Genomic DNA, 26,206 nt, shown 5'->3' on the forward strand with positions numbered 1-26,206 from the left:
CCACTCCCCCCTTCCACCTCACGCCTACGCACTCAACAGCCGCATACGCACACATACACGCCCATCCTTCGCTCCCCCACTCCCCATTTCCTTTCTGTACTCCCTACACACACCTATCATCGACGAAAGAAAAATAAATTGAGATGGATGGCATAGTGCATCAGGGGAACCAGCAGCCGCGCTCCGGCCGACACCCAAACCCGGGTGACAGAACCAACCCCAGTGACAAGGGGTCTTTTTTCTTCCCCTTCTGCTCCAGCCACGCGATCAGCCAGCCCGCCGTCCACGCTGGGAGCTTTCCTTGGTATTCCATCATAGGTACGAAGTATATGCAGCTACCAACCCGGCTGTGAGTCCCGGCGTCTGTGTGTGTGTGTGTGCGTGCGTGAGAGCGCGTGTGTAACGTGTTGCAGACCGCCTTTTCGTTTACTGCCATCGGCAGTATCGATACCCGCGTCCCGTCATCTCTGCTCATTCGTCTGACGGGGAGTCTGAGCCTCATCAGTACAGCTGAGGATGATCAATCATCAAAGACCTCAAGGTGGGTGAGGATACCTACTGCAGATTACTCACTCCGTAATTGTCAGTCGTCCCCCTCAAGGCCCGGAGAGTCCACTCACAGATTAGTGAATCTCTATTCTCTGTCCTGGCCCTGGCCCGTGGAAAGCTTTTCAGCAGGACTCTCTCTCGCCTCCAGCTACCGGGCCAACATTACGCTTGGGCGAGACACACATGCTGCACGCCGGCATGGAAGCCTAGCAGCTATTAAACGCAACAATTACCACTAGGCCGGATTCGTTCACTTTTTCGTTCACCGCGCATGAAAGAGAGAGAAATAGGCAGTCATAGTTGGTAATTGGTAAACAAAAATTGGTATCAATAATCCTAACTTCTCATACGTGCGTTCGAGGCATCCACCACAAGCAAGGGGCACATGATACTCGGGATCCTTCCTATCGGGCCCAGTTCCAATGTCGACCCGAAGACAAAACAATGAGAAAAATAACAGTACACAAAAAGGTTGTGTTTGACGCTTATTCCCAACTCCATCGTGTTGCCACGCTTTTTGCCCCATCATATCCCAATGCAAATCCCAGGGGTATCTGAAGAGTCTAGTAACTCTGTTGGGAGGCCAAATTTGTTTTCCTCTCTTTTTCATTCCGCGCGCCGCTTTCATCCAAATGCACGCGTCCCAATCCCGTTGGGTGGTCTGAAAACTCCCATGACGCATCATGCAACAGCCCAACCTTCCGTGTGCCATGAACCCCCGCCTCCCCTCTCTTTGATGTATGTCCACTCACAGGCCAAAATGCCTGGCGAAAAGCCACCGCCTGCGTGTAAATAATGTTGTTCACCTCTCCCGAGTTTCGGGTCTCGGAAGAGTTGAGAATAAAGAAGAAACCGCTCAACAGCTCAAGGACTCGAAACTTTCGTACACTCCCCGTCGTAAGTAATATAACCTTAACCGCAGTATAGAAAATCCAAGGGAAGACACAAAAGCCAATCATTACCGCCTTGCTGAACAAGTGGACGACGACTTCAAGGAAATAACACCAAAACAAGAAAATTGTTCAGACAGCCGCCTCAACCCAATAATTACCGCGAGAAATGACGCCCTGGATCAATGTTCGATTTTGTTTTCCAATGGACTACTTCGTCTCAAGCCTTGTCGAGCACGTCCGAATGTTGCTTTTCTTTACTCCGTTCCGTTCTTGTGGTATATACTCGATGTGATTCGCGGTCGTGTATTCGTGTGTGTTGGGAAACGTTGACGTATGTGCGTGGGATCGCTTGGTTGCGATTTGGCCCCTAGTAGATGGCATGGCTGGACTGGTGGTACATGCGATCTCGGTAGGCAGGAGGAATACCATCATATCTGGGGCTGCTTGCGCTCGAGGACTGATCCATATCCGTGTCGTAAACCTCGTAGCCGTGCTGGTGATGTTGCATGTACTGTTCCGGGGGAGGCAGCCTCTTCGAGCTGTATGCTGCGAGGCTCGCGGGATTGGGCACGCGCTTGACCGGGTAAGATGAGGGAGCAGTCCTGGACTTCGAGACACGGTTGCTGACCCTGCGGTCCTTGCCACGGCCCTTGATGCCCTTGTTGCTGTTCTTGTAGAGGTTGGCAAAGTACCAGTACATCTCTCGCTGGTCATCGGACAAGCCGTCAATATCGGAAATGGAGACAATCCAGTCAGTCATTTCCATGAGGGTCTTCTCGTGGTACTTGTTTTGATGGTTCTGATGCCAAGTTAGCTGGATGGCCGTAAGATAAGTCACCCCGACTCTACACACCTTGAGGTTGCCTCTTTGGGTAAACATCTTGTTGCATTGGTCGAGCTTGCAGACGAATGGCTTCGCATTAGTGTGTGTGGCCATGTGCGTCTGGAGGTTGCCACGCTGGGCAAACACTTTGCTGCATTGCTCGCAACGGAAGGGCTTCTCGCCGGTATGGCGGCGCATGTGAGTCTGTAGGATGGTTAGTGAGGCCGTGCCGTGTTTGCTTCAAATCGGATGAACCAACCTTGAGGTTACCAGGTTGCGAGAAGGTTCGCTCGCAATTCGGCCAAGTGCATTTCTGCGAACAGTCAGCGTCATCCACATCACATTCGACTAGCTATGTGTACTTACGTATGGCTTTTCACCGGTGTGGGCGCGTTTGTGAGTGTCCAAGTGGGTGCTTTGATAGAAGCTTTTACCGCAGCCATCAATGTCACAGACGTAACGCTTGGTCTTGGGAGCATCCGACGAGTCTGTCGTTGTCGAGGGTGTCGGGGCCGAAGCAGCCGGGGTCGGTTCGGGCTGGACATCGTCAGCTCAGTCACTCAAGCCAGCGGACGCAGAATCGGGTCTTACCTTGGGAGATCTAGGCTCCGGCTTGACAACCTGTTCGGTCTCTGGGACGCCCTTGACAATATCCTCAGTGTCGTGCCTCTTCTGGATCGCCTTCATCAGAGTGTCGATAGCAGTGGTGAAGTTCACTGGGTCCGCGCTCGTGGGCTTGTTGAACTTGATTTCCTTGGTGTTGAGGGGGTGGGGCGTCTTTGGGTTGCTCATCTTCGTCTCGCTTCGGGTGGATGGGCTGCGATGTCGGTCATTCTGTCCCGAAGGTGACTCCTGAGGGTAGGAGCTGGCTCGCGGGACCTCATGCGCTGGGGCTACTACAGGCATGATCGATCGTTCTTGTTGCGCTGGCAGTCTGAAGGGCATGTTCATATTGGCCGGAGGTGAATCGTACTGAGCATATGCGAAGTGGTTTTGGGTCGGGCAGTGGTGGCCCATTGCCGGCATAGATGCGACACCGTAGTGGGAGCCAACCATGTAATGCGGAGAGATAACAGTGCCGTTCATGGGGGCAGAGGTAGCCGCTCTCGAGTCGTACTGCACAAAGGCTGTGTTATCCATCATCGCGTAGTCATGGCCGGCAGGCTGCTGCTGCCAGCGACCCCAAGCCTGGGGCGGGGCTGTCTGTTCCGTCAAGGCCATGTTTGCGAAGCCAGAATGAAGAAACAGTAGGTTGGCAGCGTTAAGTGTGGTTGTTGGATATAATCAGCACGAGGTGATGGACAAGTCAATGCCAAAGTTGATTGACTCCTGCCTTGTGTCTGGAGTGTGTAGAGTACGATGAAAGAGATGGATCAATGGTTGGTGCCAAAAAGAAAGAGCAGAGGTAAAGCGTTGACTGCTTGGGGGGAAGCTGAGTGTTTGTGATCTCTCGTGGCAAGATGTCGAGAAAGAAAGGAGGATGGAGGCGGGTAGATGTAGTTTCGGGACAGAGTCAAGAATGGACTCGTGGTATAAAGTGCGGGAGGGGATAGCGGATGTGCGGCCGGGGTTGAATCCTGGAAGCCAATCGACTGGATTTGGGTCCCGAAGATCTCAGCACTAAATATACATGCATCCAAAGCGAAACCAGCAAGGACCCAGACAGTGGGTTGGTGAGAGGAAAAAAGAAGGGTTGAAGGCCAGGACCAGAACATGGAGAGTTTGTGGAAATCATGGACCCCCACCACGACGAGCAACACGGAGGACTTCCATAAAAGCCGGGGTAGCGACTAAGCGGGCCACGACCCGGTCGACGCGGACGAGGACGAGACCTTGCTCTTGCTGTACAGGGTGGCCAAGTACAGGAGGGGAGGGGGAGGGGCGCCTGGGAAGTCGACCTCAAGGGGGGGGGGGGGGGTGGGAATGGGAATGGCAAGAGGCGTCATACCCATACCCTGCAACTGACTGAGCTCAGAGGTCGGCATAGGATGCATTCATGTCTCTCTCTCTCTCTCTCTCTCTCTCTCTGGGTCTAGGTACTAGTCTCCCCTCATAAATGATGGAGGCGCCTGCGATGAGCAGCGTTGAAATTCTCTTAGAGGCGAAAGTAGGACCAACGGCTGGCCGATCGAGGAACAGAATGAACCTCGGAACAGACTAGACAAGGGGAAGGCATGCCTATCTGGATAGAGGCGCTGCGTAGAAATCGAAAGGAGGAGCCTCGGTTGCTCGAATAGACAGAAATAAGACATTCTGGTAAAGACGAGTTCTTCATAGGGGGCAACTTACAGGTCGTCAGTTGGACTAGTTCGCAGGAGAGCTCATCTCATCACTGTCTGCGGTTAAGGATAGGCAGGCGAATGGTGAGAGAGTGAAACAAGCATAATGTGGGAATCTCAAATAAAGACAGTCCCTTGTCCTCGGCCAGGTCGCTGTGGCCTCGATTCGTTGTTGCTTATTCTTGAAGTGGACGTGCAGCATGGCGACATGCGGCTTGGGTGTAGACCAGATCTGCCCAAATGGGCGCCATTCTTTCTTTTTCATGAGAAGCTAGGATCGCCGGGAGGTCGATATTGCAGCCGGAAGGCAAGGCGAAGCAGGGGATGGCGGCGGAGGAACTTTTCGAAGAGCGTCGAGACAATATGAGAAGAGACAGAGATATTGATGGATTCAGGTATCCGTACGGACTACCTGACCTACGGACCAGATCTCATGATAGCGATCACGATGGCGGAAAGATGCAGGTAGCCAATGTGGGAGCTGGTCATCGGTACCATGCCAGGTACACTCTTCAAAGTTCAAGCAAGGCCAAGGATTGACACTTTGCAGAGTGAGGCGGGTGGAAGGTGTAGGTCTTCGTGCGTAAACAAGGTGTCGTAGTGGTAGGGTGATATCGAGCTGAGGTCGATCTTGAAGGTAATGACGACGAGGGTCTTGCCAGTGAGGCTTTGCAAGAAGAGATTTCAGGCACAGGTACGAAGGTCAAGAATAAAGATTGAGCGAGCGTTGATAGTACCTCAAGCTACCGGGCCGGTTCGAATACATGGAGTTTGGGCAAGACACAGCAGACTGGTCAAGCTGAGATACGGATGCAGGAGTGAGGTGAGTGTGAGAAACGGAGACTTGCTTCCAATGCTTGGCAGCCATGAGAGAGACACTCAAGACATTCAAGACCAAGTGAGACTCTCGAGTCTCGAGAAAGGGCCGGACTATGGAACAGGGATTCCCTAGCCACTGAATTCTTAATTTTTCGTGCAGGCGGGCGGGACTGACGGCAAGGGAGAAGGAGGAGAACAGGGACGTGCCATTGGTATCCGTACCATGGGATGGAGGATGGAGTCCTCCGCAGGTATGGATGGACTATGGACAGAAAGAGGGGGGCGTGAGATGAGTGTGCTGGTCCTCACACGGGGTGTTGAGTTGAAAATGAAGTGAACTTGTGAAGTTGGATACCACACCCTGCGGTGCGGCCTGCGGCCTGCGACATGCCCTGCACTTGACTGCAGCCGTGGGAGTGGGGAATAGGGAGATTTTCAAGGGTACGTACTTCCCGAAGCCTTACCTAAGGCTTAGCAGGTACGTACCGTCAACTCTGTCCCCCATCTCATGTTGGTAAGGTACTCAAGTACCTTGGTGTAAGGTCAGGTACGGAGCACCGTCCGTCCTCTTCCACCCATGGTAGGAAGTGGTTACCTGACCTTATTCGCAGCTGCCTTACCTTCCAATGTCCATTACCTTACCTTAAGTCCATCATACCTACCTTAGCTTAGGTACGTACAAAATACACTAGTGAGGTAGCTTACGCGCGTGCAAGTGCTGTGCGGGTACATTCGGGAACCTCACCCCTCCTTGCCTTCCCACCCCCCTTCAACGTCGAGCTGCTCTTGCGGCTTGCCCCAAGCTTCCCGTCAGGTCCCCTACCTCTGGTGCTTGGGCATATGGGATCACATCAACATCCTTCCTTGCCTCTTACCCTGTCCTTACCTGAGGTGCTCAGGAACCTCACCATGGGAAGTCATCGACGGCTTCTTCCATCACCTAGTTCCTCCCTCTCCCTATCTTTACGCCTAAGGTAGCCAGTGGTATTTGCAGAAAGAGTGCGAGAGGCAGGCACAGAATCACACAGGGACGGGTCGTCTACAGTCCTCGCCTACCGTCTGAAGACTGCGACTCTGGCGTCGAAGCCACAGCCGAGAATCTGGGCATTCTGGACCACCAGTTTCTGCACCAGACATGTCACCGTCGCTATGAACTTGCACACACACACACACACACACACACACACATCCTCTCAACTTCGTGGATACCTTCCTGATCCCTGGCCCGCTGTCCTCCGTTTGCTTGTTGGCCACGTTTGAAATCCTCCGTTCATGCACCAATCTGTCAGCACTTTTTTTTCGTCCCCCTTCACGGCTTTCCTAAAGAAACCTCACCATCGGAAGCTGCGTGTCTGGATCAGGCCAGGCACACATAGTACACACTCTCTACGTGCTGCGGTAGACGGCGCAAGCAAACATGGCACCCCTGTTCTGCCCAGCTCCGCCAAATGAGAATCGTTCGTTTTTCGGGGCCGTTGTTTGCCTGTCTGCTGTCATTGGCAATACTATTCAGAGGCACCGACTTGATCGTCGCCATGGGCTTCTTTGTTCGGCATTACCTCAGCCCTGTCGTCTCGAGAACGAACGCTCCTAAATCCAATCCAAAGCCAATCCAAAGCCAACAGAGCAACGCCAAAGAGCTCTTTGCAGGCTAGGAAGGCAAGCCACCTATTCGCACACATAAGGCTTCTGCGAACCACGGGATTCGACCATGTCGATGTCGATTCGGGCTACGGATACTATCGATCACGGCTGCTGAGCGCCTCGTATTGAGCCTCCCACCTCCCGCCTCATTTTAAATGTCCCATATGAGCATCGGGCTGTGTGGCTTGTACCCACCCTACCACCTCACCTCAGAGGTTCACCCGCCATACGGATACAGGCACAGTCAACACCCATGGCGTCCCCGAGCTTTGACAGCTCGCAACAATGCCTTTTTCTCCGTCCGTTTCGAACGTCTCCGTGCTCTCTACACCCGCCAACCCCAGTATGCTATACCGGCTTGGCGCCACCGCAAGGCCGTACTCCCAGTACCCTTCCTGTCGCCCGTAAACAACCGGGCCAGTTTCGGAAGAAAACATCTTTCATTACGATCTGATGACTAGACTGGCATAACAATTACCTTGCGCACTTGCTCCTGGTTCCTAGCTGGAGCAGGAAACTCGAATTTTCCACAGTCGACGACCGTCGACACCATGAGAAGGATTTGGACATCTCGTCATCATCAACTTTGTCACTACCTATCTGCTTGGTCGAACCTCTATACTCTTCATCAGCGCCCGTGAGGATCTGAGACTCGAATTCTCACTCTCGGCAAATGGACCAATGATTACGTTTACGGCGTTGGCCGCCTACGGCTGGACTGACGATTTGAGAATCCTCACGCTACACAGTCTCCACGACGGGTGGGAACGGCGGTTCGGTCGAATGATGGCACCTTAAAAGATGATCCTTTTGCATCGCCAAAACCTCCGAGCTGCAATGACAGGGGGAAAGGAAGGCAGAGACTGCAGTGCTGTGCCTTGTCTTTCGCAACTCAGCATCATAATCGGAACTTCAGGGATGTGCTGCCTCCGGTGGTCCCCGGTGGCCCCCTACTCTCCACCTGGCCCTGCGATCTGTCGGGGTCACGCTGCGATCATGGATCTCAGATTGGCTCTATCACAGAGCCCCATGTGTTTGCCAGCCGGCTCAAGACTCGAGGTGTCCTGACGTCGCAGCGACAGGAGTTGCTCAACTCTTCCGGCCCGCACTCTGGAAAATTACGCGACACGGCCCATCTCGCAGCTGCATCACGATAATACTGGAATCTGACATATCCATCTTTAAGCCATTTTGGTATGTTAACACATGATTAGGCAACTGGAGGCGAACTCAATCTTCTCTCTTTGTTTCCTGGTCTCGGCGACACTCCGAGGGATCTTGCGAGCTTTTTTGTTTCCACGTGCGGCAGCAGTGTTCTGTACCAGCGCCTTTTTTCCGGCCTGCATCGAGTCGTCTACGAATACGCGTTGTTCACGACCATTATTACAGATACGCACGTTTGAAGAATTCAGTGCACGCAAGGGATTTCGCAAACCTGGTCGAGACGATTTGGGGAGTAGCCAACCAACCCACTGCCGCCACCATCGACGGTTAACTTTCGCGGACATGACAGACGATATGAGGCTATGTTGTCTACAGGACGCTAGGCGTGGCAACCGTGCAACTCTGATGACTCGATTTTTCGAGATCCGACAGGTGTGGAGTTGTGTAAGCTCTAGACCGTTGTTTTCATGGACCATTTCGCGACTCCATGCACAATGACAATCTACTGCGGGGGTTGCACAAGAGTCACATATTCGGCACTGGACCTGGCCTTATGCAAGCCATGCAGAGACATTGAGAGTGGTATCGAAAGCAGTTGTGACGCTGGTACTCCGTAGCCACTCCAAAAGTGTTTGGGTGCAATCCACACCCGTTGACGGCACCGCGGCAAAAGCAAGCAAGACGAAACCATGGCATTCAGAAACAGGCTCACTTTGCCATATCCGCTTTGCCGATGAGTCGGATCCAATTAGACTCTGAGACTCAAGAGCCCAGCTTCCCGTTGTCGCTGTTTTCTTGGAGGCTCTTCAGCCACTCAACCACTGAATCAAGTGGATCAAACTCGAGAGAATTTCTTCAATACTGGAAGCATCTGAATGTGCAACCCCTTGACGGATCACATTTCTGCCAGTCACAATGGCAGTCGGTACACTCTCGGTATTTCCTCATCGGGTCAGTCTCAAACAAGGACAAAGTCATTTAGCAGATCCATTTATTCGCTCACAGGCGAACCCTTCCGTGAGACTATGGCTAGTTCTCCTATCCAGACATTGTAGCACCCGCGTGTCAAGGCTCGCATGCGGTCTGTCACATATCACATTCACACTGACCAATCGAGTCTGGAGAGACTTCCGCGGGCTTGGCACACACACTGCTGATGCTGCAATACGACTTAGGACTTCACCTGCGACCTTCATTCTGCTGGACACTACGGACGTACTGCAGCGTGTAATCGGCCATCCGCACATCTGCATCACGGAGCGCGAAAGTGACACACGACTTGATCCACTCAGATGGCTACCAATTACGAGTTACCGACAGATGAATCACTTGGGGGAATGTCCGCTCAGTACGAAGATCATCATCGGGTGGCTTGAATGCTGGTTGACATAATCGAGAACTGCCAAACGTCAATCGCCTAGGTGAGTAGGTGACAACGTCGCCATAACCGATTCGTGGCTTGGATGCACCGATTTCGCGCCACTCATTGGCGCGCACATTTTCAAACGATGAGCTACCCTGTCGCCATCGCTATTCTCCTGTCGTGTCCGTGGCCTATGACGAGAAGCGGTACGCATAGTTGCGTAGCTAACGAGGGTTTTCACGCAAGGTTTGACAGGCAACTAGGCAGTGAATGCAACAGTTGACAACTGACTTTTTCGTAGGATATTGCTAGGGTGGTGGGTTCTAGCTAGCTGAGCACAGAAACATCACCGTCTCCTAGGAGTCCAGACCCCACCAACTGCCAGGGTTGTTGCGGATTACTGAACAGCTTTGCATGGCGAAGGAAGACGCTATAGAAAGATGAGTTCAATGAGTGCTACGCAGCTCTAGGACTGATTGACCCCCCATCGGATGGAGTATGAATTAGACCTGCAGACCTGGTCGTTATTGTTCTTGTTGAGTCTCGGGCATCAACATCTATTAAATGACAACTTTAGGCTTCCAGCTGACGGCGACGCTCACGGTTCAACAAGCGAATAGCCTGGCAATGCAGTCTCGTCAAGGGACCCATCTCCATCATTTGGCAAGGGCCTCCCGAAACAAGCCTGTCAAGTGAAGCTGGCGATCTGGATGCTGTAACTCTTATCCTTCTCAGAGCTTGAACCCAATCGCTAGGTTCGAAACCCCAGCAAAAGATGCAGAATGCATCACGATCCATACCGTCGGGTATGGAGGCACTGGGCAAACGGTACCACAGCAGGGTAGGGCAGCAAGGTAAGCAGCCAGCAGCCAGCATCACGACGAGCTGAGGTGACCCAGGCAGTACGCCAACCAGAACTGGGTTAGCGAAGCTGCAGGCGTGGGCTCCCGCGATCCGTGCACAGGTCCCAGGACTGTGGTTGAAGGGCGATCCCCCGGCTTGAACCACCCTCGGTGAAATTGGGTGCCCGACATGCTGGCCGGTATCAGGAACGCTTTCCGGAAGGGATAATGGCAATGTGATAGTAAGCAAGGGGCTAGTGGCGGAAACGAGTCGCAGAATCACAATTGAAGAAAACGACAGATCAGATGTGCCTTTCCGGCCTAGACCAATTCCGAGTGGATGACGAGTTTTTCAGAAAGCTGGAACAGCCATCAAGACTACCAAGTTCCTTGCCATTGACATTTAGAGGTTGCCAAAGACACTCTGGCTTTCCTTTCAATGATCCAATCAACTTTCCAGAGAGACGGGATTGTAGGTGACACTACCTTAGCCACGGGAGCGGCAAGTCATACGGGCAGCGGGCTATATCCCAGGCTGGGAATAGCTGGGCACAGTAAGGAGACCAACCTCCAGCGCCTCCCGAGTTCCAACCAGGTTCCATCGTTGGTGTTGCGCCGGGATCGATTACTATTGAAACTTCGCCCCGTTCGGGCAGCCATCGGAAGAACATTCAAGGCTTCAAGCACGAGGATGCTCAATCGCCCGCCCATAGGCGTGCCGGCACCTAGAAGGACCGACAAACTCTTCTAGCGGCGAAACACCATCCCGCCATAGTTTGGGCTAGATGGTCGGGGGAGGCGATATGCCGATGGGACGAAAAGAATGCCTAGAATGCCGCTTCTTCTCGACCTGATGCAGGTCAGAAGTGCAATACCGTTGCCCTGGCCACCTTGAGAGGGCTCATTTCCCCCTGGAAAGGGTCTCGTTTCAAAACATCGTCATTGCTGATTTATCAGTGACTGACATTGCCAGGGCTTCATTGGAATACTGGACAATTACGGGCGAAATACCCCGGGCTTTCCAGTCCCGAAGCTGATGACAGCAGCTAACTATTTGCCGCCCCCACGACCTGTCAAACGCCCCCCCCCCCCTCCTCCTCCTCCTCCTCCTCCCCTCGTCTTTCTCATATCCTGGTTCGCTGAATTGGCCGCTGCCAAATGTAGTACTGGCGCTGCACAGCGCACCGAGCGCACATGTGTGGCTGGTGACAGGTGCTGGCAGCTAGAGTGCTAGGGGAGCGACGAAGTCCCAATTACGATTACATGCCGCTGGGGCTAAGGTTGGGATATCCAACGGACGACTGAAGTCAAAAATTGGGCCAAATAGGCTTAAACTTCGCCGGATCTCACCTTAGCATTCGACTTGGCGGCTGTCAAGCTCAGAATGGCACAGCTCATCATTATCCATCGTCCTAACGACCCGTCCCGCTCTCTGTGGCTGCTGACTTTCACAGGCGGCTTCCAACCGACACATCGTACGAAGTGTTCGGCACCAAGCTTTTTCTGCAACAATTTCCTGTCGTGAGGCAGACATTATGCAATGGTGAAGCTTAACAAGAACACCTGAATTTCAGGGGCCTCCAGCGTCCATAATGGGGTATTGTCATTTCCGTTGAGTCCGGTATCTTTTTGAGAGAGCAACCTCAACTGATACACTCTGCATAGTCCGTGAAGCGGTCAGTATTGCAGAAAAAGGACAGGGGTTTCGCCAAACTGTGCGACGCTTCGGACGTTACAACAACACGATATGCTACGGCCGAGAACTCGTTGGAATAAGCGCCGCTTCTCAGTATGGAAAGACCTCACCTCGTACTCTCGCGACCATGACCGTAAAAGACAATTTTCTCCAGTGTAATTCATCGCTCCAGGAGGTATTCTCCACTTGGCCTAGGCTCATCCATTGGTATTCCAGCGGATTTTCGCGGGGCTCTCTCGGGGAGCGCGGCGTTTCCCTGCTTTTCCTGGCGGGTAACTCTGGGGCTCCTGAGCAATGGACAATTCTCACGACCATTCACACCCACCAGGCCTTTTGATGACTTGGACTGGCCTGGCAAGACAAGAAAGGGAAATTGACATTGCACGCCCTCATCTCAGCCTTACAGATACAGCCATTTGACTAAGCACCAGCAGACGTTGAACCCCTTTGATAGGGACCGTTTCTCAGACGAATCCGTACAACGAAGTTTGGTCCAGACTGGATTTTACGGAAACGCTCTGCACAAAGCCACAAGTCTGGTCTTTCATGGATATCAGACCTGGACGACGGGTTTTACGCCATATCACACACGCAAGTATCCGTACTCCGGACGGTTACCTCCACTGCAGATGCTAACGAAACTAGAGGTTCCCCAGTACCCTCAGCATCGCGGGGGGGGGGGGGGGGTTGTTTGACTGATGCGCTGAAGGCGAACCTTGCCTTGGTTACCGCGCGGCTTTCGGGTTCTACGGGCGGAAGAGAAATAAAATCAGATACCGTCTGGTCTTCCGATGGCGCTCATCCACCCCTCCGTTCTCTCCATCGGCAATCGCGCTGTGTCCCCTTCACCCGCTGATGAGGGACGGTGTGGATGAGGGCAAATTTTCAGCCTTTTGCGATCACATCTCAACTTTTTGAGATTATTTCCCAAATTTCCTACCTAACTTGGTCGGGAGAAGCGCAGGTCATGCCGCATGGATGACAGAATGGGCTTGCTAGGCACCGGGGAAGCAGGGTGCTCGACCCGCTAACCAGGACAGGGCCACTTCGGCTCTTGCAGGCAACGTGGTTCTTCTCCCTGTACAGCTTGGGTTGAGGGAACGGACAAAGAGGCGCGTCATGGCTGAGCCGGACCAATACCTTGGAGCGAACGCTTCCAAGGCTCCTCAGCAACGAAGAACTCCTTACTTTCGCAAGTTGAACTCAACCTGGGCTCATGTCACTTATCAGATGCTGGCCTCAGCTTCCAAGACGACGCATCCACTTTGCATCGCTATCTGACAGGCTCAAATTATCTCGAGAGTCCACAAGAACTTCTCTCTATGGGCCTGATATTGAACGAGATGGACTGCTAGGCGGATCGAGACGCTCAAACAACTTCATCATAATGACCAAAGTCACTTGTCAACCTTCCATCTCGTGGTTCCGCTCTATTTCGAGCCTCTTTGAAACATGGTAATACCGGCACCGCCTTCTAGAGTGGTACGCTCACGGCCGTTGAGGCACCGGTATGCTCCAAAGGCGCCGCGCTGTGATCACAATTGTCAACAAGGTCCCCTGATTTACATCACTCGAATGACAGCTGGGCGGCTTGTTAGCGAGAGAAGACGCAATGATTGATTGAGGCAAAGAGCACTGTGGGCCACTTTTACCAGCTTTACCAGCATGCCAGCAAGCCCTGATCAGGGTCCAGGGGCTTGAGACGGGTCTTGACTCTTGGGGGGACGACGGGCAGACCTGAAATCGGTGCATCTGCACGCACCGAAACTTGAACATTCCTGAGCCCATGGCTGCAAGGGGCATCTGAAGGCTTGACTCCGCCGCTCGGCCATTCGCAGACGATGGCAACTTTTCTTCTTCTGATCTCTCCACAGATCGATGGTAGCAGTTCCAGTGGACAGGGAGGGGCTGGGACAGATCACGGGAGTCTCGACTCAAGCACCTCGCCGTATGAAGGTTTGCACGAGGGAATATGGGCAGCCGGTCGGCTTAGGTATTATCTGACTCTGACTTGGACTCTGACTTGGACTCTGACAGAGAGGCCATTTTCGTGGCGCTTCTTTTTGGCCACAAACGGTCACCTGCCTACGAATCCCAAGACTGTGGCAACCCACACCCTTCCTAGGCCCGCCTCGCCAGATCGCGGCACTGCCGATCTATGAGCTGAGGCTTCAGAGTGGCAGGATTCCAATTCGCGGCCAATGGGAATTAGGGAGCGGTAGAACTCTCTGCACATCACCGAGATCTGATCGACTCGCGCGATGGGCGATATGACGCTAGACCTCTGGAATGTGGCTGCGCAAAATCTCTGGGCTTGGAGACTGTCAATGCCGATGGTCGCTGCTCCGAGAGCTTATTCACTACGGATATTTCTCACAGACATGATGATTCGTGGGGACGGTATAGCATCAAAAATCAGAATCAGCGGTGGCATCAGTAATCTGGCAGGGGAACAACAGACTCGACTCGCTTTCTCCTCTTGCGAGGCCGCCAAATGAGATGTGATACGGTGTGTGATTATGTTGAGGGGACCTTCGTTCGAGAGGGCGTGAGAGATGATGGTAAGTGATGGTATCCCTGACGAGTCCAAGCAGGAGTTGAGTATCTAGTGTCTGAACACCCACTAACAAAGCAGTCGATATGTGAGATATTTCAATTTTCTATGTGGACAGCCCACGAGTGGTGCGCTGTAGTTTTGGGGGGGAAAAGACTTATGGGAGCCGGAAGCCTCGTCCGAAGTACTAGCCGCTGTCGATTGACCGATGTCGAAGGGATAACCTTGTATCAAAGCCGCAGGTCAGCCGACGACATGGACGTATTAGGGTGGGCCAGCCTCATCCAGTCGCGCAAACTGGGCTTGGATGGGAATGTTTCAATCCCAAGCATCACGATGCGATATGCGAAGCCGCCTTTTCGCGCACACATCGCCCGACCCCACCGGCAGGCATCTGGGAGTGTGATCTACGCACTTTTCCTAACCGAGACCAAGCTGGATCGCCGGGTGCTCGAGGTGACCGGGGGGGAGGGGAGGGCCTCAAGAGTTTGAGGGAACCAAACCAGACAAGCTGGGAGCTATGCGACATGGGATCCCTCCCCCCCGGCGTCACAGAAGCCAGGGCCAAACCCGAGTCCAAGCTCCCAGTATCCTGGTCAGTCTAGCGATGGAAGTGGACTGTGGCCCAGATCTCGGCTCTGAAAGCTCTCTTTCGTCTCTTGTCAAGAGTCTGTGGGATGTGTGTGTGTGTGCGCTTTGTGTGGGCAGCGGCACATAGGTGGGGCTCTCTCCGATTATGACAGCCTTTTTGCTTTCTTCCCTCACATTTTCACCCTGTGTGATGCAGGAGAAATGTGAGATGTGACTGAAGGGCTGAGATCTGCCCTGACCAACATTTCGCAAGCTCTTCCATTTTGATCGCGGCCCAGCTTCCCAATCCAGCATCTCTGCGCCGAGCCACTCAGCTCTCTGGGATTCCGCAACGGAGCTTTGTGGTTCTTTGGATGCTGCGTACGGTGTATTCCCATGGAATGCGGTTCCGTACAATATCGGGAAATCTGACATGTCACTGAAGCACGATCAACCGACATGGCGGTCGATCATTCACTGAGCTGCTTGGTACACATATCTTACTCGATACCGACGGGGTCGTATAGGTCCAGACCCCTATCAGAGGTCAAAGGCACGAGATGAAGAGGGGCGGCGGCGGGGGGGATTACGGTTTCGCGGACGAGGTCGCTAGTTCAAGGCGCATCCGGCGGCCGTGGACGGGTCCGATGGGCGACATCAGTGCGACGCCCGACACGGGATCTCGACCTCCCATGGCCCCCCTTCCTGGCATCGTCGTCTGTTCGTCGTCGTCCACTCCACGACCCGGGAGGAACGGACGGGGAACCATCATCGCCGATACCACCTTCAGGCTCCAGCACCCATCAACCACCAACCACGCGAACCTTGACTCGTTCTCGCTTAAGGTGTGTCGTCTCTTTTTTCCTTTTCCATCCCGGAGGAAGAGGGGCCAACAACCTTCAATCCTTTCCTCTTATCCAGGTTCAGACTGGGAACCCCGTCACCCAACATTCTTTTCTGCTCAAAACCCACGGCTATGGAACCCCACTGTGCGACCCTCCGTCATCAGAGAGGTCAGAAGGAGATCGCGATCCTAGGGCAGTGTAGATGCAGGTGAGGACTGACAATGCGACCCCTTTTGCTGCGCTCGCGGCGCTGCAGAAAGCAGAAAGCAATTCAACAGAGGTCCAAGCGAGGAAACTTCTATCACATTGTTCACTTTTTTTTTCTTGTTAATTCCCTCTTTATCCTTACCTGGCTCTTCAATCCTCTTTTCGCGCTATCCTCTTTGACGATGTCATTGCGAATGGCCGCCCCGCCCTATCAAGATGTTCTTTTCGCCTTTTGCCCCTGTTCCTGTTCTAGTTGACTTTCGGTTCAATGTGACCCTCTCGGGGCGCCCCTCGAGTCTTGAAAGGGGAAGGGAGGGGTCAAGAGAGAGACTCAAGACGCTCAGCTTCTGTGCGTAACTTTGACAGAACCGAGGATGGGCCCATTGTCGCCAATGTTTTGGGTTGTTGTTTTATCCTCATTCAGTCTTCAAGTGGTCCCCTCGTGGTGTAACCGTGTTACACGAGGAGATCTAACGGGACGACTTGAACTAAAGCGTAAACTCCTGATGATCTTTGGGAAGGGGGGCCAGAGGGCGCTTGCTACACTAGATATGCGACGTTGCTCGGTGCTCGGGTCCAGATTCTCCAACGTTGTCGTTGCACTCACGCACGCGTGGAGGGGGAGATACCCGGGAAGGGAAGGGAAGGGAAGGGATACAGACGAGAGCTAGGTTTAGGTGCAGGTAGGGGGTATTACTTGAGACGGACGACAACGACGACGTCCGAGCAAAGCCGCTGAGCGTCCTTTGTTCGATGTCGTCCCTTGAGATTCTGGGTTCTGGTTCTACCTGTCGATACCCGTCGTGCCATCGTCCGAGCCCTCGTGGCAAACTCTGATAGTGACGCGGAAACCACATGTCTTTTCCTTTCGTCATTTCGGACGAGCTCAACTTTTGTCTCTGGCCTCTCTTATGTCTTGCGCATCTTAGTGCGGTTTGCGGGGATCCGGGAGCTTGCGAGCGTTGGATGACAATTGGCTCCGGCACTGGAACAAGTCTGTATCAGATGACTCACGCCCTTTTGCTCTCTGAGTTGTCTGTCTCTGTCGCTTTCTATTCCGCTCTCTTGTTGTTCCCACCGCCCAATATGACCCTTACGGTTGGGTCGGGTTCAAAATGTCGCGCACAAAGTTACTGTGTTCGAGGCGCGCGATGGGAGGGGATACCATGCTTGAGTGGACTATATCGGTTCCCGCAAAAACGGGACAGGAGGGGCAAACGATCATGACCGAGACGAACGGCAAGCGCGTGCGTTTTTTTCTCCGTAGTCGCCGTCTCCAGTGTAAGTCGGAGGAGGAGGAGGAGGAGGCGCGGGCGAGCGAACAAAAAAGATGGGGGTCAACGGCACGCCGTACACGCCGTGCACACACGGGAAACAGAGCTGAGCGACGGAGTAGGGGTGATGCTTGTTCGGGGCCGCAACTGACACCACGCAAACCACGCAGCGCTCCATTTTCATCTCAAAGTCTCAACGTCTAGTAGTCAACCACAGCGTGGAGCTGCTGCGAGGAGAAAAGCTCTGCTCATCCCCCCTCGTTGGTGCCTCTCCCCTCTGTGCCTCTCTCCCCTGAGCCCTTTATTCCCTCTGTGCCCTCTCTCTCCAGCCTATCGCCTGTCGTCATTGCCCACCAAACCCCCTTGCGGATACTACCTTGGATGTATTTTTTTGCCACGCTAGAGCCCCAGGACACACTTCTGGGGTTCTAAATGTGGCCTTGTGATTCGTTCTTTGGGATTATTTGCCTCCCCTTGAGCAAGGGAGACATGTTGAGAAAGAGGTGAGCGCAGCCGTTGAAACCGTGAATGGCTGGCTGAACCTACTCTGGACCGCTTCCTCGACTTCACGGGCTGGACTCTGGGCTTCAAGGGCCCGGTACTGGAGACTTCGGACGGTATACGTGGGCAACAGGTGGGCTTGAGGGGCGGTTTAGGTAGCTGCGATGCCGTTGCCCAGCACTTCCATTCCTGTGGCTCTGGTTGGAGGAGCACAATGGGGGGAAGGGGAGAGACGCAGGTTTGACACGTTGGCAGGTCCTGTAGAGATGGAGTCATGGGCAAGGAGTAGGTCAGTAACGAGAGGAGCATGATGGGGATGAAGGGGGCGAGAGATGTCGTGCAGTTTACGGATATTTGGGTAGTCGACGGTCGAAGTCCTATCTGCACTTTCTCCATTTCTTCAGAATCATCATCATCATGACCGTAGTCATCAATCATTGTAATCTTGTTCTTGTTTCTCACCCCCCACCTCTTCCTCGCGGTGTCATATATCGTCCTGCTTGAAAGCTCCAGCCCAGCCCACACGACCTCGCGGAGCGCGGGACTTCGGATCCGCGGCCGTTGGGATAACCCCAAAAACCCAACGTGCGGGTTTTTCTGGTGTGTCCTTTTGTGACCTGTAACAACGGTGCCACTCTGATTCAGATGGAGAGTGAGTGAGGCCTGTCTCTTGGGATGTATCACTCAGTTGTAGTGTGTGTCCGTGTGTGGGCTGCGTTCCGTTCACCCTGGTTTCTTCTTCTTTGGTGAGTGTTCTTATGTCTTGAAGAAGAAGCGGTGGAACAGCGTGAGGGAGTTGTAAGACCGTAAAAGTCAGGTAGGTAGGCTGCGAGCGAGACGAGATTACCTGGGTACGCTACGTAGCTAGGGGTGGGTGTGGAAGTGGCAAGTGAGAAAAGGCTGTGAGACGTAAGAAAAGAGAGACACGATTCCAGAGACATGGTGGTCGGAGGAAGACGGGGAGGGGAGAGATTGTGTGGGCAAAGGGGGCTCAGTCGAGTGTGAACCGCAGTGGCATGAGAAACCGAGATGTGGCCTGTTTCTTCCCTATGTCTGGGATCGGAGATGGGAGGGACGGCACGGAGGAAGAATGATGGCTAAGTCGCAGATTCGGGACTGTCCGATAGGTACAATCGTGATTACTCTCTTCACAAGAGAAAAGCCATTTAGGCATCTGGGGGGTGAGGCCCTGAGCCTGAACGTGTTTTGGGAGGCTCTGAGTGGATAATCTGTGGTGGATGGGTAGGTTGATGGCTGCTTCTTTGTGTAACCGTTACGTTGTCTACCCGCCTCTTAAGAGGGGAGTTCCACGCTTAAGGTTGTGATATATCCCAGATAAGGTATTTCCCTAGTTGACGATGCAGTGAAGAGCATCGGCTATCTGATCTCCGTGGCGGGAGATGGGAGAACGTGCCGGCACCTCTCCTTTCTTTCCACGCTGCTCCCGTCTCCCTAGCCCCTCCATTTCCTTCGAGACTTGTTCCTGGAAAAAGGAGCGGTAGTACATTACATGTGTGAGAGTGTGTGAATGTGGATGCAGGCGTCGGTATTCATAAGTGCGTGTGTGTATGTGCGCGTGCGAGTGAGATTGACAGTTGTTCACCATGAGATCCTGCACTTTGGACCCTTTTCCCGTCCCGACTACAGTTCTATTTTCCTTTTTTTCTCCTCTTTTTCAGAGTTTCTTGTGTTCTCGTGTTCTTGTCATACCACGATCCCTCGGGTGCTATTCTGATAGGAGGGGACAGAGGAAATGTGGGAAAAGACCACGCAGAGATGTACGTGTAAGGTTGGGCTAAAGCCGGCAAGGACTTCATAAAGGGGTCCATCTTGTCCCCTCTCCACAGTTCCCGCTCTACAAGAAGAGAGGCCTGCAGGAGAGAAGCCTCAGGGGGCGAGGAGTGAAGGACCCCTCCCCTCGCCGACGATTGGACATCCGTATCGCCTCCCCTCTACTCCCCATCTCACCACTTGTGGGATCAGGTCCCTTTTGGCGATCGAGGCGCGCGTCAGTGAGGTGATTTACTGGAAGTGGTGTGCTGGCTGGACCATCGCTGGCTGGCTGGGCGGGATGGATGGATGGATGACCTGTGTGGGATCTGCCGGCTTCCCTTTCCGCTGGGATCCGGACGTGACATGTCAAAAAGTCTCACGGCTCTTCTCGTCCGCTCATCTACGCTCCTGCCTTTCTTTGCTTCTTCTCTTTCTTTACGTACCCGTACCTACATCTGAGAACTGAGAAACGTCCCCTCGTGACTTCTGGGTGGCTTGAGGGGGTAACGGGGGGCCGGGAGGATAGACGGAACATTCCATATCAGGGTGAGATGGTGGTGGTGGTGTGTTCGGTATTTGTTCATCAGGACCTACATGCTACGCGGGAAAAGTAGCAAAAACAGAGCTGGAACACCGCTACGAGTGTCTCGTAAAGAAAGGGGCGCTGATTCCGAGGCAAGGAGGTACTTGAGTAGGGGGGGTATAGCAAGCCTTGTGTTGTCTTAGTGAGTTGTCTGTCTCGGACGTCGAATGCCGCGCCCGCTGGGAGGCGTGGGATATGTGGTTTTACTGTTTTGTGTGCCGAGCCTTGAGAGACAAATGGGATAGGAGGCGTAGATTTCGGTTCAGAGAGAAGGCTGGGCAGTGATGGCTTCTGCGATCTGGTATTTTGGATTACGACATGATCAGATCGGACAAGTGTCATTCCCAAGGAAAGATTCGCCATGTTCTGTATGCTTGTGCCCGTGGTCTTATTGCTTTGGGGGAGATCAGACAGGCTGTCCTGGTGTCGAAACCCCTCACCGGCCTTCTGCACATTCGAAAAGCACAACATTCTGTCACACAGAGCGATAGCAGCGGCGTATGGAAAGCCACGTGTGAGACTTTGAATCGTGGATCGGTGTCTTCTTGTTAGCAGTGGCTTGGTGTTCTTCAACGTTGCTCGTTGACCCAACCTCGAAGCGATGGCACATTCCTCTAGGCTTGTTCATTCGCCGAGGCTTTGGTTCTGGCATGCAAGAACACTCAGACAGAGCCTTGACCTTGACCTTGAGCTTATGCTTGGAAGCCTTTGAAATAGACTACTCATAAAGTGGATCACTCATGGAGTAGGGAGGTCGATGACCGTCTTGCAGCCCCTATTCCAGTGACTTCGGTCCACGTTTCAACTTTGATATTCCATCAGCATTCACCATTGACAGATCAGTTGTGCTGACTTCTTGACTTAAGCGTGACTTTCTTCTGATTCTAATGGTGTATCAAAGAACATGTAGCTACAGTGATTTAAGATCATCGCAAATTTAGCCATCTGTTGAGCCGTCTTGCATAGCTGATATAAGTGCGGCTGGTGTGATGAGCATCAAGCAAACCAGAATAACGTAGTGCATCTAAGCACAAGATTGAGACCTGTGAGAGCAGAACGTACGCCTGTTGTTTCGTCTATATCCTCTTGTCTTCATTACTTGAGTTATTTGATGGTACAGCTCTGTTTGACGATTCAATGAAGCAGGAGCGGTCGAATACCAAGAGATATGACGGATGAGATTTAATGAAACGAAACGGAACGTGAAACGAAGATGCAACAGAATTTGACTGGCCATTAAGCATTTGAGGCACCACTGACGGTGAGGAGTGATGAAGAGCAATCCAGGTCTGCGCAAAGAGTTTCACTCTTCTTGCGACTTACATGCTCAGTCGATTCACAATCGTGGCCTAGTTTAGAAAGCAGACGTAGAAAAATGCAAATCCCCAGAGTTGAGCAGTCAGGTAACGTCAACGGAACGAAGCTTGCTCGAGTGTGCTGCATAAGCCAGAGCAACTTATACACACTCTTAGGGAAGCAAGTCTGGGGCTATCCTGACATGTCAGTTGACCTCAGCGTTTCTTATTGCCGCTGGCAACGAATAGCCTCCGTACTTACAAGTATGGGCGAATGTGGGATGAAATAGCAAACTTGAGGACACAGGCGTTGGCCACGTCCAAGGCTGCGAGAGACACAGAAGCTGCCGTTTCATGATCATCTTTCTTATTTTGTAGACTCTAAAACTATGCAGACCAGATGGTATCCCTGACATTGCACGCACGATCTTAGCCTTGGCCATCGAATCTTCACTCTCGTCAATAGCAATATATTCGTTCTGGAATGGTATCCATTATTCCGACACTATCATTACAAGCCTACTCCGCCCATTGTGGTAAGTAGTATTTGACGTTCTCGTACACAAGGAAAGTGACCCATGTAGCCGGCATCACCCTCACAACTCCCGGCATAAGGCCTCTGTAGAAACCCCTGACGCCTTCTTCCTGCCAAATCCTCTTCACAACACCCCGGATACCCCGTCCGAACCTCTCATCGGCGTCGTAGTTCTGTAGTCGACTCCGGAGTACCTGGTAGGGATACGTCACAGCCCCAGCGACCAGCTTCGAGACACTTGAGATGACCACTGTCGCCTCGTTGCTCACCCGCCCTCCATTATCGCCCTTCCGCTGCCTTCCGGCGAAGTACATCTTTTTGGCGGGCTCATACACGGCAAACTGTACTGCGCCGTGAGAAACCCCGATCAGACTGACGCCGAGGCCACGATAGAAGCCCCGCAGGCCCTCGGAGCGATACAGCAGCCGCGCGCCGGTCCACATGTTGGCGTAGGCGCCCGCAGCGGTGCGGTCGGACGAGAGCATGCGCGTCTTGAGAACCCAGACCGGGTTCGTCAGGACCTGTGTCAGCGCTCCGGCGAGCGCGGACGACACGAAGAAGTCCTGGGTGGTGAGGTACTCCTTGGTCAGGTTGCGGGCGTTGGCACCGGAGCCGCTCGTCAGCGGCATGTAGCCGGCTCTCCAGAGCGCGATGGCCCGCTCGACGCGCGACTTGAAGAAGAAGAAGGCTGACCAGCTTGAGGCGTTGCCGATGAGGTTCGGCGTCAAGCCGCGGTAGAGGGAGGCGATGGGATGCGGGTTCTGTGTGAGCGTGCGGATGAGAGACATGGTTGTCAGCGACACTGACGGATTGGCCGCGCTCCGGTGAACTAAGTTTCCTTGTCAGCGACTGCTTCTGGGTGATTTTCAGATATAGACAATGCATTGCTTCACTCACTTTGCATCCGCGTCTTCACGATATCAAGCGGATGAACTACCAAAGTCGCAACCGAGCCGGCCGAGAGACCGGCGACGGACTCGACCAGAGCGGGTGAGATGCCCGCATTTTTGCTTTCTGACATAGAAGTAAGAGGGGCCTCTGTCACATTGCTCTATGTAGAAAACGTGACTGCGATCTCACGCATCCGGTTGCAGAGACCTCGGCCAAGCTCAAATGTCGGAAGCTGTGTAAAAGTAGCTTGGTGAATTGTTGGTGTGGCTTGACTGCAGCTTACCATGAAAAATGCGCCTGAATGATTATTCATACGTCATGTTAGCTCATTAAATTGCGGCTCCGCTGTCACTTTTTCAGAGCTTCAGCCACACTTAACCTCCTTTCGCAGGCTGTGACCAGACGTAAGGTAGGCAGGATATTGACAGCTCCCAATGCCCATAAATGAAATTGTTTTAATGTGTTCATTCTGTTAGTCTTCAAGATCATGGAAAGACCGCAACAGTTCTGAAGCGCAGTTGCAAAGCTCGTCGACGTCCGCCTGAGCCCTCAGCTACGTAATCTGTCTTCTCTACTCACAGGCACTAGCCATTTGCGTCAGGGGAATATTTTCTTGGTTTACTAGAAGCTGCATTAAATGCGATGCGTATGATTAAGCAAAAATGCGCCAGTTACCCGAATGTTCATTGACAGCCCGCTGACTGCACCTCGTTCCCCCCAACATTGGTGTCCGCGCTGCCAGACCATTCGCAGTGGCGTACAACAAAGAAGAGTATATCGTTAGAGAGATTTCATTTGATTACATATGTAGTTGTACAATGCGCCGGAGCCGCGGCCTGCATTTCCTCATCACCATTGTCAGTGATCCGGTGTGTCATCCCCCAAATTTTGGCTAGCATCCAAAATATCGCCAGCCTAATATTGTACAAAAAGTCGATGTTGAGACACGCGTCGTCTAAGAGAGGGGAGAAATAAGACTGGGGAAGGATTAGTTATGATGTTCCCTGATATTCGCGCGTCTTGGAGTATTGCCTACCGGATGAAAGCGGGACGGGGCTCGCTGCGGGTGTAGCCTGCAAAGAATAGTCAGTTTCGCTGTTGGAGGCGTAGTTCGAATCGAAGCATCAATCATTCGTACCGAGGTAGAGAACGAGAGGGAGGTATCCGCTGCGAATAGGTCAGTAACTGGGTTCGTTTCTCGTCAAATACAGGAGACTACATACTAGTGGATGGCAATACGGGAGATCTCAATGATCTTGCCAATGCGCTCCTGTAGTATGCAATGATTAGATCCAACTCCATGCGACGTGATCTTGCTATCGTTGCGCTGTCGCACCTTGGACTCTTCGGAGAGGGCGAACATCTTGACAGATGGAATGTGACGTTGACGGTATTTGATAGTTTGAATCAAGGCGGGTTCGCGTGATGGCGGTGTTCGTCGTCGCTGGGTGTTCGTGGATGTATCGTCGTCGCTGCGTCAGGGAGCTGGTGGTGGATGCGCTGGAAGCTGTTCCTGAACTTTTCTTCGTCTGCCGGAAAAACGCATCGAGTGGAGCCGCCGGAACAACCGCGCTGGGAGGCTTATCGACCTTTGCGCTGCACGATAAGGTACGTACCGACATAGCTCAACCGCGACTGAACCTCGAGGCCAAAATTTCCAGGTCTTTACGGTACAAGGTGACCAACGACTTTTCGCCTCACGTATTGTGACGATCCAATCTGTCTTAAGAGTATCGTCTATAGATCGTGAAGAGGGCACTGAGAGTGCTAGGAAATCAAAATGGCACAAAACAGGCATTGGTAAGCTTCAATCTAGCCCCAAGTAAGCATTCAAGGACATTGCAACTAACCCACGACGCGCGACACAGGGAACAAGACAAAGATGCGACCATCTACATCGGAAACATTGACGAGCGCGCGACCCCGGCGATGGTGTACGAAGTCATGCTCCAGATGGGCCCCATCCACAACATCCACATGCCCCGCGACCGCGTCACCCAGAACCACCAGGGCTTCGGCTTCGTCGAGTTTAGGACGCCGGGCGACGCAGAGTACGCCGCCAACGTCATGAACGGCATCAAGCTCTACGGCAAGTCCCTGCGCGTCAACAAGGCCAGCGCGGACAAGCAGAAGCAGGCAGAGGTCGGCGCGGAGCTCTTCGTGGGCAACCTGGACAGCATGGTGGACGAGAAGATCCTCTACGACACCTTTTCGCGTTTCGGCCCGCTCGTCAACTTGCCCAAGGTCGCGCGAGAGGACAGCGGCAACTCAAAGGGCTTCGGATTCATCTCCTACGCCGACTTTGAGAGCGCCGACGCGGCGATTGCCAACTTGCACATGCAGTACATCCTCAGCAAGGAGGTCTCGGTCCAGTATGCGTTCAAGAAGGACGGCAAGGGCGAGCGCCACGGTGACGCTGCGGAGCGTGAGCTCGCCGCGCAGGCTAAGAAGAGGAATATCGTCCCAGAGATCCAGGCCGTACCACCCGCTTTCCTCAACGGCCCGCCTCCGGCCGCTGCGCCGACTGCCCCTGCCGGATTCGACCCCTCAAACGGCCTGCCGGTCCAGGTCCCAAATCCAGGAGCACCAGCCGGATTCGCGCCTCCGCCGCGGGGACCAGCGCAATACAATGCCGTACCACCACCGCAAGGTATGGGCGGGCCGGGCATGGGCCGTGGCGCCGTACTGCCTCCCGCGCCGTCTGGTCTGCCGGCGCGGCCGCCACAGTCGCAAGGCGGCTACACGAACCCGGCCGACTTCCACCCGGGTGCCCCGGGTTTCCGCCCGCCAAGCGGACCTCCCGCACCGCAAGGCTTCGCTGCGCCCCCTCCCAACTTCCCCATGCCTCCTCCGGGAGCTTCTGGGACACCGCCCGCGCCGCCGGGCTTCATGCCTCCTCCGGGCTTCAACCCCCCTGGATTCCCCCGCCGATGAAGAGACATGAATTCAAAAAGGAGATCGCACTTCGTTGGCGGTATTGTAAGACTACAAAAAAGAGAAAAAAGCGCTGCTTTGGTGCCGCTGATTTCCGAGGCTTCATCGGTTTCGAAATAATAGCCGGGCGTTTAGGATAGGGGCTAGCGAGAAGCTCGTCCAGAGCAGGTTG

The 26,206-nt window shown here is 53.5% G+C and overlaps 8 protein-coding genes across 8 annotated transcripts; 2 read left to right on the top strand and 6 right to left on the bottom strand.

Annotated features, from left to right (window-relative positions):
* Positions 1-811: 811 nt before the first annotated feature.
* CCOS01_00898 (uncharacterized protein) lies at positions 812-1,261 on the bottom strand (the record flags this gene model as incomplete). Its single annotated transcript, XM_060449094.1, has 1 exon — positions 812-1,261. The coding sequence occupies one exon, from the start codon at positions 1,259-1,261 to the stop codon at positions 812-814; it is 450 nt and encodes a 149-aa protein (XP_060320532.1).
* Positions 1,262-1,809: 548 nt separating this feature from the next.
* On the bottom strand, positions 1,810-3,486 carry CCOS01_00899 (uncharacterized protein; the record flags this gene model as incomplete). The annotated part of the gene is made up of 3 exons (XM_060449095.1): positions 1,810-2,469; positions 2,632-2,802; positions 2,857-3,486. 3 exons carry the CDS (start codon positions 3,484-3,486, stop codon positions 1,810-1,812), a joined length of 1,461 nt encoding a protein of 486 aa, XP_060320533.1.
* Positions 3,487-10,409: 6,923 nt separating this feature from the next.
* Positions 10,410-10,568, bottom strand: CCOS01_00900 (uncharacterized protein; the record flags this gene model as incomplete). Its single annotated transcript, XM_060449096.1, has 1 exon — positions 10,410-10,568. One exon carries the CDS (start codon positions 10,566-10,568, stop codon positions 10,410-10,412), a length of 159 nt encoding a protein of 52 aa, XP_060320534.1.
* Positions 10,569-15,756: 5,188 nt separating this feature from the next.
* Positions 15,757-16,243, top strand: CCOS01_00901 (uncharacterized protein; the record flags this gene model as incomplete). The annotated part of the gene is made up of 2 exons (XM_060449097.1): positions 15,757-16,041; positions 16,118-16,243. The coding sequence occupies 2 exons, from the start codon at positions 15,757-15,759 to the stop codon at positions 16,241-16,243; spliced, it is 411 nt and encodes a 136-aa protein (XP_060320535.1).
* A 550-nt stretch (positions 16,244-16,793) lies between these two features.
* CCOS01_00902 (uncharacterized protein) lies at positions 16,794-17,123 on the bottom strand (the record flags this gene model as incomplete). The annotated part of the gene is made up of 1 exon (XM_060449098.1): positions 16,794-17,123. The coding sequence occupies one exon, from the start codon at positions 17,121-17,123 to the stop codon at positions 16,794-16,796; it is 330 nt and encodes a 109-aa protein (XP_060320536.1).
* Positions 17,124-22,193: 5,070 nt separating this feature from the next.
* On the bottom strand, positions 22,194-23,230 carry CCOS01_00903 (uncharacterized protein; the record flags this gene model as incomplete). Its single annotated transcript, XM_060449099.1, has 2 exons — positions 22,194-23,038; positions 23,107-23,230. The coding sequence occupies 2 exons, from the start codon at positions 23,228-23,230 to the stop codon at positions 22,194-22,196; spliced, it is 969 nt and encodes a 322-aa protein (XP_060320537.1).
* Positions 23,231-24,055: 825 nt separating this feature from the next.
* CCOS01_00904 (TOM7 family protein) lies at positions 24,056-24,463 on the bottom strand (the record flags this gene model as incomplete). The annotated part of the gene is made up of 5 exons (XM_060449100.1): positions 24,056-24,077; positions 24,137-24,173; positions 24,239-24,267; positions 24,324-24,370; positions 24,437-24,463. The coding sequence occupies 5 exons, from the start codon at positions 24,461-24,463 to the stop codon at positions 24,056-24,058; spliced, it is 162 nt and encodes a 53-aa protein (XP_060320538.1).
* A 417-nt stretch (positions 24,464-24,880) lies between these two features.
* Positions 24,881-26,034, top strand: CCOS01_00905 (RNA recognition domain-containing protein; the record flags this gene model as incomplete). The annotated part of the gene is made up of 2 exons (XM_060449101.1): positions 24,881-24,900; positions 24,969-26,034. 2 exons carry the CDS (start codon positions 24,881-24,883, stop codon positions 26,032-26,034), a joined length of 1,086 nt encoding a protein of 361 aa, XP_060320539.1.
* Between the last annotated feature and the right edge of the window lie 172 nt (positions 26,035-26,206).

Source organism: Colletotrichum costaricense, assembly GCF_030867565.1.
Source record: "Colletotrichum costaricense strain IMI 309622 chromosome Unknown Scaffold_1.1, whole genome shotgun sequence".
Classification (NCBI taxonomy): Eukaryota; Fungi; Ascomycota; class Sordariomycetes; order Glomerellales; family Glomerellaceae; genus Colletotrichum; species Colletotrichum costaricense.